Source organism: Oenanthe melanoleuca, chromosome 4, assembly GCF_029582105.1.
Source record: "Oenanthe melanoleuca isolate GR-GAL-2019-014 chromosome 4, OMel1.0, whole genome shotgun sequence".
NCBI classification, from domain to species: domain Eukaryota; kingdom Metazoa; phylum Chordata; class Aves; order Passeriformes; family Muscicapidae; genus Oenanthe; species Oenanthe melanoleuca.
In genome coordinates, this window is record NC_079337.1 from 29,152,932 (window position 1) to 29,170,434 (window position 17,503).

Here is a 17,503-nt window from a genome sequence, read left to right on the forward strand (position 1 = left end):
GTCTTCTTCTAAAGCTATAAAATCCAAACAAGAGTATGACAGGCATTTAGAGTGATTTTTATTCAAACTGTTATACAATAAAAAGGCAACTTTGGCTATAGAATATTGAAAAAGGAGAGTCATCTTCACATTAAATGGACTTTAGTCTTTTTAAGTGCTTCTTTTGGAAAGACACAAACACTGTGGGCTGGAGTTTCTGGTAAGTTCTCTCTACCACAGCATTTCAGATACTTATACCTGGCCATAGCACCTCAAAACCACTGGAGGTACATCTGTATTTCATATTGCTATGACTATATCACCCTTATTCATGCCCATCAGGGACTTTGTTTTCCAGTTATGGAAGTGTGCTATCTGTTGTTTGTAAGCCACTCAGGGAAGGTCAGACTACACAGCACTCAGAGTACAGAAGACTTCACATTTTTTAAAACTGAACTCTTCAGCCAAGTAAATTCAGTAAATAGCAAAACCTGAAGTAGAGAAACATCACACTTGGTCTTCCTTTCATTTAAAATACTAACAATTAGAAGGACTAAAACAGTGACACTTAACAATAGACAATTATAAATACACATTGCATTTGTCATAAAAAGGTTATAAAAAACTAATCTAAAAACATGGTACAGTAATTGAATGCAAAAATTACATAATTTACATAATTTTCACAGCAGGCCTTCTTAAAAGATACAGGTAAAGCATTCCAGGTGAAAAATTCAAAGCATTTTAGAATTACACATTACATTGTGAGTTCTAGTTACATTTGCCCACAGATGCAGTTTCACAGCTCAGCAAAGCTGGAATATCTTTTTATTACCAGCAAGTCCCACCTCTGATTTCAATTAATGAGGGAAATTAAACACTTACACTATTATATATTTATTTTATATATATATGTATATATTTATATATATATATATATATATATATTCTGTAATTGCTGACTTTTTAAACTGTTACTCATGATTCTTCTCATATTCAAATGATTTCAAGTATACTCTTACACTATTGATTTTTTGATCCAAATTCCTTCTTTTTTTGTCATAATTTTTTTCCTTTTAAAATTTTTCTATGGAGTAGTATTCAACACCTAGATAAAGCTTACATTTGAGATTTCAGTCCATCTTTATAACTACTATTGGTACACTCTGCAGTTGAGTCTTCTTACTCCATGAGAAATATGGCACTCAACACAAATTCCAAATAAAAACATTTTTAAAAACTTCAGCCACGAGTTGAAGGAAATGCTTACAGCCATTTCTCATATTTGAAAATCGTGTTTTGAATTACGTCTTCATATACAGTGTCTCTCCTCATGATACTTGTGGCCTTGGACCAGTTGTAGAGGCCCAGAGAAATGTCAAACAAATACTGCTGAAACTGTTTCTGCTATACCTAGAAATGATGCAAAATTTGGTTTTAATAAATACTGAAGTGGAGACTTCCCAGAATTCATATTCATATAATGCCCTCTCCCCTCCACACCATGACAGTAGGAATTCAGGGAATCATCTACAACCCTTTTATTTCTTCCTTGCCTGTCACTGTGTATAGCTGATACCATCTCCTCCTTCCTCTGCTTTTATGTTCAAAATTTTGTATCCTGGTCTCAAAGCACCTCTAAATCAGAAGACAACAGCTCTGTGGGAAAAGGAGCAACTACTGTCCTTTGCTAGATTGTTCTTGTGTGGTACATTACAGAAAACGTGAAAGATGCTGCTTTTTGAAAGAACAGACTTTGAAAATAACACATCTATTCTCCCTACCATCTCTATAATTTACTTGCTTTATCACTACTTCTAAATTTCTCTTTACAAACTGTTTATACAATAACAGTAAGAACAAAGATTCAGTAATGTGAGAAAACTCTGATTGGATACATTGCTCTGATCTTTACTACGTGCAGGCAAACCAGATATTGTCTATTCTTTATGTGCAGAAGACTTTGGTAATCTAACACCTCTTGCAATGACCAAGAGTTACTGTGAAACACAGATGGAAGGGAAAGCTAGTGGGTTACTCTAACACAAAATTATAACAAGTGCACACTTATCTAGTGAAAATACCCCACCAATTTATCTCAGCAATCTGATGATAAACCAGAGCTTGCCTTACCTCCATATCTAGCAAAAACTGGGTATTTAATGCTACAGAAATCTCTCAAACACAAAACAAAACAAAAAAACAAAACAAAATAAAACCACACAAACAACAGGGAAGGAGATCAAACTAGCACTAAAAAGATATATTTCTGTCCTCCAAGAAAAGCCGTGAACAGGGTACACAATTCCCAGGTAGATTCGCTTTTCATATTTGTTTGCTAAACTGAGACCAGAGATAATGGCACCCACCAGACAAGGACAGCAGCTGTTTTACATAAAGGGAGTACAGTCATGGCACCCGCCTAGATCCATCACACGACTGAATATTTTACAATGCCAGTACCTCTGCATGGTAAGGGGCAACAGTACTTTATTTTTCTTATACCGTTTTGCCTTTACATAGCGCTTTTCAATCACTCAACTATATGACTTGGTTGAACTAGCAACCACTTTATTTATTTTTCCATCTGAACTCATTTAACCTCTTTTAAAGCATAGCAATGATTTCTACTGCCTCTCTGAGGATCTCATTATACCTCTATTATACTATTATATAATATTATGATTATATTGTTATAGCCATTGAGAAACATATCCCAGCCCATAGCCTTTACCACTTACTTTTTGTCAGACTTACCACAGACATTGCTGCCTATCTTAACACGAACGTAGCCATCTATTCCCCATGTTGGTCCCCATGAGTTCTGTACAATCCAGAAAGGGATGCTACCTGGAAGAGACACTTCATGAACAAGAGGCAACATAAGACTTGGGAAGCTTTAGCCTCCTAACACTCCACAGAGTTAATTAACATTTCAGTATCTCACAGTTTCTGATGGATTGATGATACAGGCCAGTGAAACCTGCTGTTGTTCAAATAGATAACACAGCTCATATTCTGGTGGGAAGACTGGATATGGGCTCTCGTGCCATAAAGACACACAAAGCCATGGTCTTGACTTTGCAAGGATGAAGCTCCACAGAACTGAAGAAGCAATGACAAAAAGAGTTTTTCTTCTGGCTGATGTGAAGATGATGTAATCCTCACAGAACTTCCAGAACTGATGTGACATCAAGCCCCACAGCTTCCAACAGAGAGCCAACTTTTGGATTTTAATCACTTGTCTCACAAAAGGCAAGTTGCAAGTAAAAGAAACCTACTGTGCTGAAGTTCAGCTGGTGAAAACGCACCTGTTCTGTCAAAACCAGTGATAAGAACAGCATGGTTTGCTCTTCCACTGGAGCAGTGATATTGTATGATTCCACCGAGATAATCCTGCCAGCTAACAGCATCGACTGTCACTGCTAAAGGGCCCCAGCTGACAAGCATCCTCATCATTTCCTCTTCTTGACCACTGCAAAAAAAGTGAGTAAAAATACCAAGTTACCTAAATTAGCCACTAAAGTGATTAGAGTGATTGTAATCTACTAGTTAAGAACAGTTTAAAAATCAAGTAATTAAAATCTTTCCTCCAAGTTCTACGTTCTAAGTATCACATAACACACATCAGTACTATGTATTTCATATACTATAACACAGTGATACTAATACAGGATACACAAACTATGGAACAGGTGTAGATCCAAACACACAATACTGTGGAAAAGCAGCAGGTTTCCAGGTCAAGCCAGTGGGCAATGGAGAGCACTACATACTTTTTGTACATCACTCTTCTCAGTTAAAACCAGCTTTGAACAAACAATTAGTCTGTATTAGAATTTCCCACTGTTTTTTAAACCTACAGAAGTATCTCTTAACATAATAATACACTCAAACATATCCGAACACAGAACATTTCCACTATCAGACATTTACCATTAGCACCCTCATACAGTTTTATTTATCTAACATACTGGAACAGGAAATTTTCATCACTGCATGATATGTTTATTAACTAAATTTGGCAAATACAGACTAGCAAAGATATGATTGATTTTAGTTACTTAGATCTAGAAGTAACACAATTCCTGGTATCAGAATAATACTTCTTGTCTTTATTCAGTAGTTAAATAGTACTGATAAAAATTAGAAATTAAGTTTCTTCACACAGAAACCTAAAAAGATAAAGTTTTTACAGAGTTCAGTTGACAACACTTTCTAAAGTCATGGTTTGGAGAGGATGTGGGTAGATATGTAAATGCATGAATACTGAAGTAATTTAATACTTCCTAATTTTTTTGTAAATTCCAGTTACTATTGGTAGGACTTTCTGACAAAAGCAATGTAATGTTCATATATTAAAAACTGTAACTGACTCTATGTTACAGTTTCTAGCCAATTTAAAAGACCTAATTTCAAGACACAAGCTTTCTCATTTGAACAGGCCTAGTGATGGCTGTGTTGAGTAGATTAATTGTGGCAGGCCTTAACTCTCAAAGATGTTATACATTAATCCTCCAGCACACAGCTACAGAACTGATGCAATCAACCTCACAGCCTTTGCCTGGCCAATGCACTGTTCACTCCACCTTACTCCATGACTGCTGAACAGAGAAGGAAAAGTACAGCAAAAGAAAAGAATGAATAATAGCTACCTGAAGTCATATGCAGCAAATCCTGTTATTGAAACTCCAAAATATGAGCGCTCAAAATAATGGCACAGTCCTGTCTGAGCTTTAAAAGTGTATTCTGAATCTCTCACGAGTTTTACTTTTGTCTGCAAGAAGGTAATTGAGTAAGAAGTTAATGCATTTGACTTTACTACTATGCAGCTCAAAACATATAATGACCATATAACCCACTCAAAATTCAGTGTGCACTGGGCAAGATTAGAAGAATGTCACATTGTGAAATAAATATTTACTGTCTCTAGTTTCCTTGTTCACTGAGCTTCAGAAGGGATTCAGAAATCTTTAAATAAGAAACTGAATTTAAAAGGCATCCCTGGTTTAAACTATCCTCATAAGCAATTTCAAGACACAGATACTAATTCACTTCATTTTCACTTCATTCTTGAACTATTTATTCGCTTCAAATGACTTCCACACACAAAATAATAGTTACCTTGGGACAGTTCAAGAAGCACAAGTATCCCAAAAAGTTATATAAAATACTGTAAAGTCCAATTCTGTTCTTAGAATGTAATTCTCATGCTAGTACATGATGTATGCATCAGCCTTTTATACTTCTCATGTCTTCTGCAGTACAGTATGTTTATGACAATGACTTCTTCAGCCTAATTAATTTGTGGTTCCTCTGCTGCCAAGCAAGAGGGAATTTTGCTTCAGAGGAATAAAGGTGAGTATCCTCTGTTGTTCTTGATATTCAAACTTAAGTTACTAGACTGTTATTAGCTATGGGCATATTACTCTTTGGGGGTAGAATTACACTTTCTTAAATTCTATTTTGTTTTGGTTTTTTTTAATTCAAAAAACTAAAGAATTCTTTTTATATTTTTGTAATTCAATCTGAGTACTTTTTATTTCAAAGATACTAAAATATTTCTGTTTACCTATGTTACTAACACACATTTTGAATTTTTAATGAAATGAAATGTGTTAGCAACAACTGTAGTAGAAACTTTGAATGCATTTTCAATGTTTTGGGCTGCAAAAGAAAACGTAAACACAGTTCATTTTAATTTGAGGTTTTCCACACACACTTGTACATGCAACAGAAACTACTGAAATTTGAAAAGAGAAAATGTCAAGATCCTTCCTTTTCCCCAGATCCTAGTACTTTAAATCCACAAAATGCCATATTCATAGGTGGCTCTGTCTACACTGGTACTGTATGCCTGCAAATGAATTCAGGAATATCGTTTTCAGCCCCTGTGGACTGTTACATTCACAAGAAAATGTATGAATTTATTACGTTCACAAGAACAGGTACAGACCATAAAGTTCCAATTAAATTTCAATTCTGCTTGAACTAATTCTCTCTTGGTTCCAAACTAAATAAATAAGCATACATATATGCACACACACATATATTTAAAAATAACACCCTATACATTTCACCTTCCCCATCAGTTTATTCCAATAAATAAGAATGCTAATAGAGAAGCTGATGAAGTGTTTTGGGATTTTTGTAGTGTTTCAAACCTGGTTCAGCCAGCTCAAAGCGCTAACAGTGGATCCCCCGCTGCAGCCGTAGTTATTGTATGAGCAGTCAAGAACTTGCTGCACACTCAGCTCTTCCAGGGTGTTTCTTTTAATTGCATAGGCAGACTCTATCCCACCTACAACACTGAAAGCCCAGCAGCCACCACACTGATAGAAAGAAATGGGAAATGGTAGAGAAAGCAAAAGTCAGCTTTGTTTTTGAAGCTTGATATGAAAAAAGAAGCAAAAGACACTTCCAATGCTCTTCATTCAATACATCGTCCTTGAACTCTGTTTTGAAGGCAATAATAAAGAAATGTAATCATCCATTTAAAATGCTGAACTGTTTTTCCCCCTATATTGCTCTCTGAATGCTAGAAAGGCCTTATAGGTGTCTTATTTTAAGGACTCCTTCCTGATAAATTTTTGTTCTTGATGATAGGTCTGAAGATGCTTTTTAGTGTGAGGTATCTACTTTCCAAAAAAGAAAAAGTGGACTCAGGATGAAATTAGTTTTTAACCATATTAGAAAGTTTTTCTAGAACTCTGTAGAAACAGATTACAGTATAAGAAATGGTAAAGTGGAATTAAACATAATAGAAAAAATCTTAGACAATAACAATCTATACTGCAATTCTAGGCTCCTAGAACTGTGACATGCAGAATTAATTCCTCAAAAGTTCCTATGTGTGTCTTGGTTTGAAGGACAGGTGTCCGCCAAGAAAGGCAGAAACTTTCCTTTGAAGCACAGACCCGAATTCCACTCCCACCAAATATTATAAACGTTTGAATTAAGGACTCTGAGGCAGAGATAAGGGGGTAGGAATAACAGCTTTTTTACTAATATATCCAACTGTACCAGCAAAAACAACAGCAGTTGTTAAAATTACTAACAAAACAGAACAGATTACTCGGTTCCAGTCCTTTCTTTAGCTGTGAGCATGCTCTCTCTCGGCGGGAGCGGAGGCGGGAAGGGGCGGCCACGGCCGCGCCGGTCTCAGGGGGGAGCGGCTGGAGCGGGCAGCTCCTCGCTCACCGTTTGGGTTCTGGTGCTCAGCTGTGTCCACAGAGGCTGGAGGCTGGAGCAGGGCAGATGCAGGGCAGGTGATCGCAGAGGGTCTGGCTCTCCTGCGTTCGGCCGCGTGGCTCCAAGACCGAGAGGATCCTCCTCCCCGCCCCCGGAAACACGAGTCCCCTCCGGAAGCATGAGAGCCCCTCTCCAAGCCGATCCCACCTACCCCTTTTGTCTAGAGCCCGCAAAGATCCGCGGTGTACCCGGCAGCTCCATTGGCATGACAATGGGAAAAATTCTTTAAATTGACACAGCAATAGGAAAAACACTCAACCCCCAACATTATCCACCCCGAATTTTTTCCATGCCAACATGCTACAGCAAATTAAAACTTTTATATTATATACATGCATGCAGTTACAGGCACAGTATTATAGATAGTTCACCCTAGAACAAGGTTTTCTTGGGGTATGCATTGGGTCTGTCCATCCTTTTGCATTACTCACCAAGTACAACCTGGCCCTGTGCGAAAACCACTCCACGAACTGGATTGTCTTTGCTGGAGGGAGAGTTTACCCAAATAGGTTTTCCTAACATGCCTCTCAGGTGTACCACAGGGACTTTATTTTTATCTGGTGTTTCCAGGGGCTCAGATTGGGCAGGGCCTGCTCGGTTAGTGGAACCTCGGGTATTCACTAACCATGTGGCCTTTGGTAGATTGATCTCCCAGTTTTTGAAAGTCCCCCCACCAAGTGCCTTTAAGGTGGTTTTAAGCAGACCATTGCACCGTTCGACTTTCTCAGCTGCTGGTGCATGGTAGGGAATATGATACACCCACTCAATGCCACGTTCTCTAGCCCAGGTGCTTATAAGGCTATTTTTGAAATGAGTCCCGTTGTCTGACTCAATTTTCTCAGGGGTACCATGCCTCCAGAGGACTTGTTTTTCCAGGCTTAAGATGGTGTTCCAAGCAGTGGCATAAGGCACAGGGTAGATTTCCAACCACCCGGTGGTGGCTTCCACCATGGTCAGCACGTAGCGCTTGCCTTGGCGGGCCTGAGGCAGTGTGATATAGTCAATCTGCCAGGCCTCTCCGTACCTATACTTGGACCACCGCCCCCCATACCAGAGGGGCTTTACCTCCTTGGCTTGCTTGATGGCAGCGCACGTGTCACAGTCGTGGATAACCTGGGAGATGCTGTCCATGGTTAGATTCACCTTTTGGTCTCGTGCCTACTTGTAGGTGGCATCTCTGCCCTGATGACCTGAGGCATCGTGGGCCCATCGAGCTAGGAACAATTTTTCCTTGTGTTCCCAATCTAAGTCTATCTTTGAGACCTTTATTTGTGCAGCCTGATTTACTTGCTCGTTATGCCGGTGTTCTTCATTAGCCTGACTCTTGGGAATATGAGCATCCACATGACAGACTTTCACGGGTAGCTTCTCTACCTGAGTGGCAATGTCTTTCCACTCATCAGCAGCCCAGATTGGTTTTCCTCTACGTTGCCAGTCAGCCTTCTTTTACCTCTCCAGCTACCCCTACAGAGCATTGGCTACCATCCAGGAGTCAGTGTAAAGGTAGAGCTTTGGCCATTTCTTTCTTTCAGCAATGTCCAAGGCCAGCTGAACAGCTTTGAGCTCAGCAAGTTGACTTGATCCACCTTCTCTTTCAGTAGCTTGTGCAACCTGTCTTGTGGGGCTCCATATGGCTGCCTTCCACTTCCGGTTTATCCCCACAATGCGGCAGGAACTGTCGGTGAAAAGGGCATAGCATGTTTCATTTGCTGGCAGTTGGTTGTATGGTGGGGCTTCTTTAGCCCGGGTCACTTGTTTCTGCTCCTCTTCGTTAGCGAGACCAAAATTTTCACTTTCTGGCCAGTTTGTAATTATTTCCAAAATCCCAGGGCGATTCGGGTTGCCAATACGGGCGCGCTGCATGATGAAGGCAATCCACTTGCTCCATGTGGCGTCGGTGGCGTGGTGGGTAGAGAGAACCTTTTCTTTGAACATCCACCCCAGCACTGGCAGTCGGGGTGCCAGGAGAAGCTGTGCTTCCGTGCCAATCACCTCTGAGGCAGCTTGGACTTCTTTATAGGCAGCCAGGATTTCCTTCTCTGTGGGAGTGTAATTGGCTTCAGACCCTTTGTAACTTCTGCTCCAGAATCCCAGGGGTCGGCCTCGGGTCTTACCAGGCACCTTTTGCCAAAGGCTCCAGGACAGATCATGGTTCCCGGCTGCAGAGTAGAGCACATTCTTTACCTCTGGTCCCGTCCTGACTGGGCCAAGGGCTACTGCATGAGCAATCTCCTGCTTGATCTGGGCGAAGGCTTGCTGCTGCTCAGGGCCCCAGTGGAAATCATTCTTCTTGCGGGTGACCAGGTAGAGAGGACTCACAATTTGGCTGTACTCAGGGATGTGCATTCTCTAAAAGCCTATGGCACCTCGGAAAGCTTGTGTTTTCTTTTTGCTTGTTGGTGGAGACATTGCAGTGATCTTATTGATGACCTTAGTGGGGATCTGGCGCCATTTTGCCACTTCACTCTTAGGAACTGGATTTCTCGGGCAGGTCCTTTGACTTTGCTCTTTTTAATGGCAAAACCGGCTCCCAGCAAAATCTGGATGATTTTCTCTCCCTTCTTAAATACCTTCACTGCCGTGTTCCCCCACACAATGATGTCATCGATGTACTGCAAATGTTCTGGAGCCTCACCTCTGTCACTTTCAGGAGCCCCACTGCAGATGGGTTTTCTGATAGTCCAGGCAAAGTGTTCAACTGCTTAATGCTCTCTGTTGCTACAGCAGCTATTCCAAAAGCCCACCTGAACCCCTTTGGGTCTTTGTAATAGCCATTCCTGAGGAAATTTATGCCTAGAATACGTGGTGCCCCTGGGCCAGTTACAATAGGATGTTTCTGCCATCCCTTCCCTGTCAGGCTAATCTCAGCTTCCAGCAAAGTGTATTCCTGTGATCCCCCCGTCACCCCAACAATAGAAACAGGTACCTTCCCCACATGTTCTGATGGTATCAGGGTGCATTGTGAACCAGTATTAACTAGTACTTTATGTTTTTGTGGCTTTGATGTGCCAGGCCATCGCACCCACACTGTCCAATAGATCCTGTCATCCCATGCCTCTCCCTGGCTAGAGGCAGGGCCCCTCTAGCCCTGGTTATTATTTCTTTCCTGGGCATACATAGTGGAGGTTCCTTCCAGGGGATCTGACAGATCATCCTCCCTTCTGTGATACCTTGCATCTTTACCATGGGAGGTTGAGGCTACCTTCATTTTAGCATAGTTCCCTCGGTTAGCATTTCCCTCTTTGAGCTGACGCACCCGTGCTGCCAGGACAGAAGTGGGTTTCCCATCCCATTTTTCCATGTCTTCTCCATGGTCTTTCAGGAAAAACCACAGGTCAGCTCGTGGGGTGTACCCTCTCTCCCTAGCTGGGGGGCGTTGGGTTCTAGATTTGGGGCCTATGACTCGCACTGGTGCTGCACTGATCTTTCTTATCTCCTCCCTCATCTCCTCCTTGATCTCCTCCCTCATCTCCTCCATTCTGTTTTGGACCTCTTGGAGGTCCCTGGCCACGGCAGAGACATTGGCCTGCATTGGGCCATTTATTATACTCTCAAAATTTCTGAGTCTGTTGGCAACAGAACCCACTGTCTCTTGGTGGTCATCAGCGTTGATCATTGCAATGAAGGTGGTATATTGAGATGGCCCCAGGGTTGCCAGATTCCACAGCATCTGCCCTGTGCACCTGACCTTGTCAGGATCGTTGTCATGCTGTCCATCCCTTCCAAAGAGTACCTCTAATACTGCCACTTTTCTCAGCTGCTGGATCCCTTCCTCAAGAGTTTTCCAGCGCATTTTACGGTGGTACTCCTGCATTCTCTCTTTGTGGACAAACTTCTCTCTCACACTCATTAAAAGCCGGTCCCAGAGGGAAAGGAGGCCTTGCTCCCTTACAAATATCTGGTCCACACCTGAATCCTGGGCCAAGGATCCCAAATTCCTGGCCTCAGTTCCATCCAGTTGCACACCTATTCCCGTAAGGTCCCAGACCCGGAGTAACCAAGTTGTAAAAAGCTCACGGCCTTGCCGTGCAATGTCTTTACGCAGGTTACGGAGACTATCTTATGAGAGGGACTCGGTGACAATCTCAACCTTTGGCTCCCTTGCTGGTTGTGAGGACCCTCCTGGCTGATCCCCATTATCTAGGTGCCTCGTTTTAATCTTAGATTTTCTAGTTTCCACAGGGGCAACTGCTACTGGCTGTGGCTGCCCCTGTGATCCGGCTGGAACCTGGACAGATACAACATTTACGAGTTCCACTGCAGCACCATCTGACTCTCCCTCTTTAGGGCAGGGGAAGGGTTTCTCACCAGCTGAAGAAAAGTGCTCCTTCAACATCTGGCTGTGCTCCTTCAACATCTGGCTGTGCTCCTTCAACATCTGGCTTTGCTCCTTCAACACCTGGCTAATATCCTTCACTAGAGCTCCCACCTACTCTGGGTGGTTTATTTCTGCAGCGGGCTGTGGGGCAGCATCAGGCTCTGGGGCAACATCCCTAGTCCCTGGAGCAGGAGCAGACTCTGGGGCAACATCCCTAGTCCCTGGAGCAGGAGCAGACTCTGGGGAAACATCCCTAGTCCCTGGGGCAGGGGAAGACTCTGGCGCCACATCCCTAGTCCCTGGGGCAGGGGAAGACTCTGGGGCCACATCCCTAGTCCCTGGGGCAGGGGAAGACTCTGGGGCCACATCCCTAGTCCCTGGGGTAGGTATCAGGGTTGTTAACCAAGCCAATATTCCCTTGTTTTTGAATGCTAAGTAGAGCAGGCCTATTAACAACGCCAGCCACTGTATAGTAACACTAGCAATTAAAACAGATCTGAAATCCTTGAAAACTGGTGGAGTTGCCTCAAAAAACTGGGTGATGGGTTGGGAGAAAATTTTCCTTGCATTCCTTACTTCACAGTAAGTACCATTATTGAAATAACCCCAGAAACACGCAGTTAGAGTATGATAGCTCTGGATCCATGTGGCCACTTCCCAGAGAAAATTAAAAAACCATGAACTCCTGACATAATCAATCCACCAAACTAACCGGATAATAGCTACAGTAACTTTGGTGAGAGGGCCCATATTCAAAAAAGGGCTTACAAATGGGAGAGAGGTATCTGTGGCCACATGAAGCCCAAACCAGATTAAACTGGACAACATGTTGCCCCTTAAGAGAGCTGTTACTCCTGTCTTAACTCTCCTCTTAATGCCCTCAAGCCCCACGTTGGGCGCCAAAATCTGTCTTGGTTTGAAGGACAGGTGTCCGCCAAGAAAGGCAGAAATTTTCCTTTGAAGCACAGACCCGAATTCCACTCCCACCAAATATTATAAACGTTTGAATTAAGGACTCTGAGGCAGAGATAAGGGGATAGGAATAACAGCTCTTTTACTAATATATCTAACTGTACCAGCAGAAACAACAGCAGTTGTTAAAATTACTAACAAAACAGAACAGATTATTCGGTTCCAGTCCTTTCTTTAGCTGTGAGCATGCTCTCTCTCGGCGGGAGCGGAGGCGGGAAGGAGCGGCCGCGGCCGCGCCGGTCTCGGGGGGGGAGCAGCTGGAGCGGGCAGCTCCTCGCTCACCGTTTGGGTTTTGGTGCTCAGCTGTGTCCGCAGAGACTGGAGGCTGGAGCAGGGCAGATGCAGGGCAGGTGATGGCAGAGGGTTTGGCTCTCCCTGCGTTCGGCCGCGTGGCTCCAAGACCAAGAGGATCCTCCTCCCCGCCCCCGGAAACACGAGTCCCCTCCGGAAGCATGAGAGCCCCTCCCCAAGCCGATCCCACCTACCCCTTTTGTCTAGAGCCCGCAAAGATTCGCAGTGTACCAGGCAGCTCCATTGGCATGACAATGGAAAAAATTCTTTAAATTGACACAGCAATAGGAAAAACACTCAACCCCCAACAATGTGAAACATGGAAAGGAGATACTGGGGATTGAACAGCTTGTTTCTTACCAGTGACCATAATCACTTTGGGATAAACTATAATTGTGTGGGGTCTGGTTGCTTTCCTATCATGAATGCATCCCCTGAGTAATTCACTTGTAAAGACATGGGTGTTGACCAGCCAAGGGGATTCAGTCATGGAAGAAAAACAACAGGAAAGGATCTACACCTCTCCAGTTGGGATGAGATCAAGTACTGAACTTACCTTGGTTCCTTCAGAAAAATACAAAATGCACATGGTGAAAAATACTTGGAGATTCAGTTAACTAGATCAAAAAACGTATTACAGTTTCTAAATGCACAATTACACCTCATTCTTTTAAGTCAACTACAGCTTTGCATAAAATGCTACATGACTTTATGTTCAATTGGTGACCCTTGTGCCAGTGCTCCGAGGAGCCCTCAGGCAGAGCTGGTCCCTGCAAAACCTTCCCTGTGCTCTGCACCCAACCTTCTGAGAACCAGGAACAGAAAATACCAGGACTTACTGTCTGCTGATTTCTCACTTTTGCAATGACTTTCTTGTCCCTCCAGTCAAACTTCTTTGGCAGAGGCTTTTCCTTCCCCTTTGCCACTTTTATGTATCTGGGAAGTTTGTGAGGTAGGCTTCTCAAGTAAATAGCTAAACACAGAACACAAAACATCTATAAATCTAGGAACAAAAAACAAAAAAGTTGAACAACTACTTTACTAGAATTCAGAGGTAACTTCAATCTACAGTTACAACCATGAGATTGCATCTCATTCCAAAATCCATAGAAAATTAATGTATTTTAAAATAATCATTATGCTCCAGAATGAATATAAGTATTTCTACAGTTTCAAAAATAACAGAAATACTCTATGTAGGGCATGTGGGTAGGAAGTGTGAAGATTTTCTGAAGTTGAACAGTAACCACAGATACTCCATAAAACAAATTCTACTTGAAAATTTCCAAAACATTTTATTTACTTAAAAAAAAAATTTGTTTTAGCTATGTGCAAGGGGAAAATAAGAGGAGAATAAAGATTCTGAAACACCTGAGTTTCAGTTGCTGGGTTTTCACTAAGATATGTTGTTTAATTATTTAATATTAAAACAGGATGTTAAATCCTCTGATGAATAAAATATGTAACAACAGACATAAACAGCAAGAAGGGAAGTATCAGAAAATTTTCTAGGAAAAAAAAATTAAGCATGTCATTGCTTGAGAAAGCTCCAGCTCCAGCTCCAGCTGTCATTACACAGCCATGGACCTCCAAGCATTGTTTGGACTGTAGTCAACTTTGTGCTGGGTAGGGAATATGAAGATATATACTGGATAACCTTGTGTATCTTCCTTTTTCAAAAAGGAAAAACCTTGTGTATCTTCCTTTCTTCGGTTGCATCTGAAAAAAGCTTTAAAGTGCAGTGAGAATAAAAAAGGAAAATCAAAACTGCCTGAATGTAAAACATATTCTGGCTGTGGGCAATTCAATCTTGCAAGACTACAGAACATGAAGATGATTGTTGTATCTTCCAGAAGTACTTACAGTTTGGTACCAGTCATTGTACATTAGCTGACTATCAGCACGGGAAGAATCTGTAAATGTGAAAGACACAAGGTTCTGGGAAAGAATAAAAAAAACCAAACAGAAAAGGCATTAGAAGAAACCAACAAATGTACCTTTGAACTCCTCAGGAAACAGGTGAGAAAACTGATTTATTCCATAGACAGCAGTTGTATTATCTCTTGATAATGAATTCAATAATCTAATTCTTTCAGCGCTTTCCTGGAGGAATGAAAAATAATTGTGGGCATTATTAAGTTAGCAGTAGGGACAAAACCACAGAAGCAGAAAAAGATAAGGTTAGCAACAGTAAACATGAAATTAGGTAGCAAGAGCTGTTAATCTCAAATTCGTTCTGTATCCCTAGCAACAAAAGGAAAGCGTTTACACTAATTTAAACTCCAAAAGACACCAAAAAGGTACTTGTAAAGTGCAAAAAATTTACTTGAAACAGACAAAACAGGAAGCTGAGAACAAGTTGTGTCAAACTCATCTGAAGTCCTTCTTTGACAGCATAACAAACCTTGTGGTTGAGAGATATACAAAAATGTCTTCCGATACGAATTAACCCCATCACTTCATATCTTTATGAAGCGAATGAACAGTACAATGACCTGGAGGCCTCCCCGCCTCCTCATGGCGACCCGATGTCGCGGAGCAGCCGCTCTGGCGGCCGGCGGTGAACCGCGGGGCCGGCTTGCCGGGCGCAGGGGAGCGGCGCCGGGGAGCGGCACCGGGGAGCGGCCCCAATGAGCGGCACAGGGGAACGGCACCGGGGGAGCGGCACCGGGGGAGCGGCACCGGGGGAGCGGCACCGGGAAGCGGCCATGGGCGGGCGCGTCCCGGCAGGGCGGGAGGAGCGCTCCGGCCCGCGCCTGCGGCCTCCATCACCCAGCCCGCAGGGCCCGCACCAGCCCGCCGCGCAGCGCGGATGGCGAAGGAAGCGCGGGCTGGGCCACCTACCCGCAGAGCTGCCGCTTCCTCTCGTTCCCGGCCGCCGCCGCCCTCCTCCCGCAGCCGGCTGCCTGCAGGCGCCGGGAGGGCGGCACTGCCCGGCCGCAGCAGGCAGAGGAGCAGCGCCAGCCCCGCCATCTGCCACCGTGTCATGGCGGGGTGGGCCCGGCAGGCAGGCACCCTCACCCGCGGAGCCGAGGTCCGGTTCCGAGCGGGTAAGGGGCTGGACCCTCCCGCCTTCCCCGCCCGTGGCCGGAGGCTGCGCCCACTGCCGCTTCCCGCGGAGCCGGTGAGGCGGGGAGGGGCATCCAGGAGCGGCCGCGCGGCACCGCCGCCCCGCTCCGCCGCGCGGGGCTGGAGAGCTCCTGCGGCTCCTTCTCCTGGGGGCTGTTTTGGGATGTCGGAGTCCGAGCTGTGTTTGAGAGTGCTCGCCGGTGCCTGGACAAAGCCGTGTTTCCAAGGGTGTTTTTCCGTATGGGACACCCGCGCCAGGCGCGCAGGGCTGCAGAGGAGGGGCGAAGGGGTGCTGGGCGTTCAGGTATCTGCCAGGTTATAAATTTGTGCAAGCCCTTCTCCGAGAGGAAGTTACTTGGTACCTGCGAGCTGGGCTGCCGGTGGGAGAGGGAAGCAGCAGGAACGCAGGTTACAGGCCTTAGCAAGGGAAGGCACGGGTGGGGAGAGCAGAGCTGCCCGGTGCCGCACAGCCGGTGTCCCGCAGCCTGTGCATCCCAGCAGAGTTTGTGCTGAAGTAACGCACGGAGAGAAACCATGACTTTCCTAAAAAACTGGTCATGCTGTGTCGCTACTCGCGATGAACCACGTAGAATAACGACACGGACTCCTCTAGCTAGGTGGCTAAAGAAGCGATTTATTGAATGACACGGACCACTCTTATAGTGTGTTCCGCAAACTACAAACAGAACAGCAGTCTATTGGATAATTGAAGAAAACAAAACTTTCTCACAAACCGTGAGAACTGTTTATCAGTGAAGCCCAGGTGTTAATCTTGTTATTAATTCCTTTTTATTTTTCCCCAGTGTTATCATCCTGGGAGAGGCTCAGGCTGGAACTTAGAAACTGTCTCAGCCTGGGAAAGCTTCCCCTGCATGAGAAAAGTTTCAAGCCCTCGCAATTTGCAGCCTGAGGCTTCAATGGCGTCCACAATGCTGGTACTTGAGTAAGCAGGTCAGTGTTCAGTGCTTAAAAGGTCCAGTAGGCCACTACGAGTTAACAGAGCCCTCTTAGTTCATTTGCATCACCAGGCATTTTTAGGCAATGCCTGTAAATAGGATATTTGTATGTTTTAAACCTGCTGTCTCCATGCTGCTTTCCCTCCACACACACAGGTGAAGGCACAGGTGCTTTGTCCTGTGGTGCTGGTAGCACTGTACTTGGGGAACAAACCTGGGGGGATCACGATCCATTTTTGCCTTTGCCCCCTCCATTGGAATGGCTGTTGGGGAATTGGCTGAACTGCCCCTGGTTTTGTTACAGGGAAGGATATTTATGGTTTACAGCCAGTGTATGGAAGAGCTTGTTAGCACGGTGGATATTATTGGTTATTCTGATGTGGTTTATCACTGTAAACTCAGGATTGGCATTGGAAATGTTATTATAATTTGTTACAAACTTGTATTGACAGATTGAGGTCTGGGATCAGCATAGGGACTGAATAGGATGACATAAGAACTGAATGGTGAAACCTTTTGTGGATGGTTTGAACCTCAGCAGCCAAATTCTGAGGCAAATTCCATCAAATTGTGACTGAGCACTGAGGCCCTCGTGAGAAGTGCAGGGTGCAGTGTCCAGCAGGAGTGTCAAGGGACAGCTAGCTATCCACAGCTTTGGATGTACTGA

General features: G+C 44.0%; 1 protein-coding gene across 1 annotated transcript; it reads right to left on the reverse strand.

Moving 5' to 3' along the window:
- Positions 1 to 41: 41 nt before the first annotated feature.
- Positions 42 to 16,003, reverse strand: CTSO (cathepsin O). Its single transcript, XM_056490274.1, has 8 exons — positions 15,656 to 16,003; positions 14,809 to 14,914; positions 13,651 to 13,784; positions 6,144 to 6,311; positions 4,635 to 4,756; positions 3,291 to 3,454; positions 2,737 to 2,829; positions 42 to 1,392 (listed from the first exon to the last, which is right to left on the reverse strand). Exons 1-8 carry the CDS (start codon positions 15,797 to 15,799, stop codon positions 1,358 to 1,360), a joined length of 966 nt encoding a protein of 321 aa, XP_056346249.1. The 5' UTR covers positions 15,800 to 16,003; the 3' UTR covers positions 42 to 1,357.
- Between the last annotated feature and the right edge of the window lie 1,500 nt (positions 16,004 to 17,503).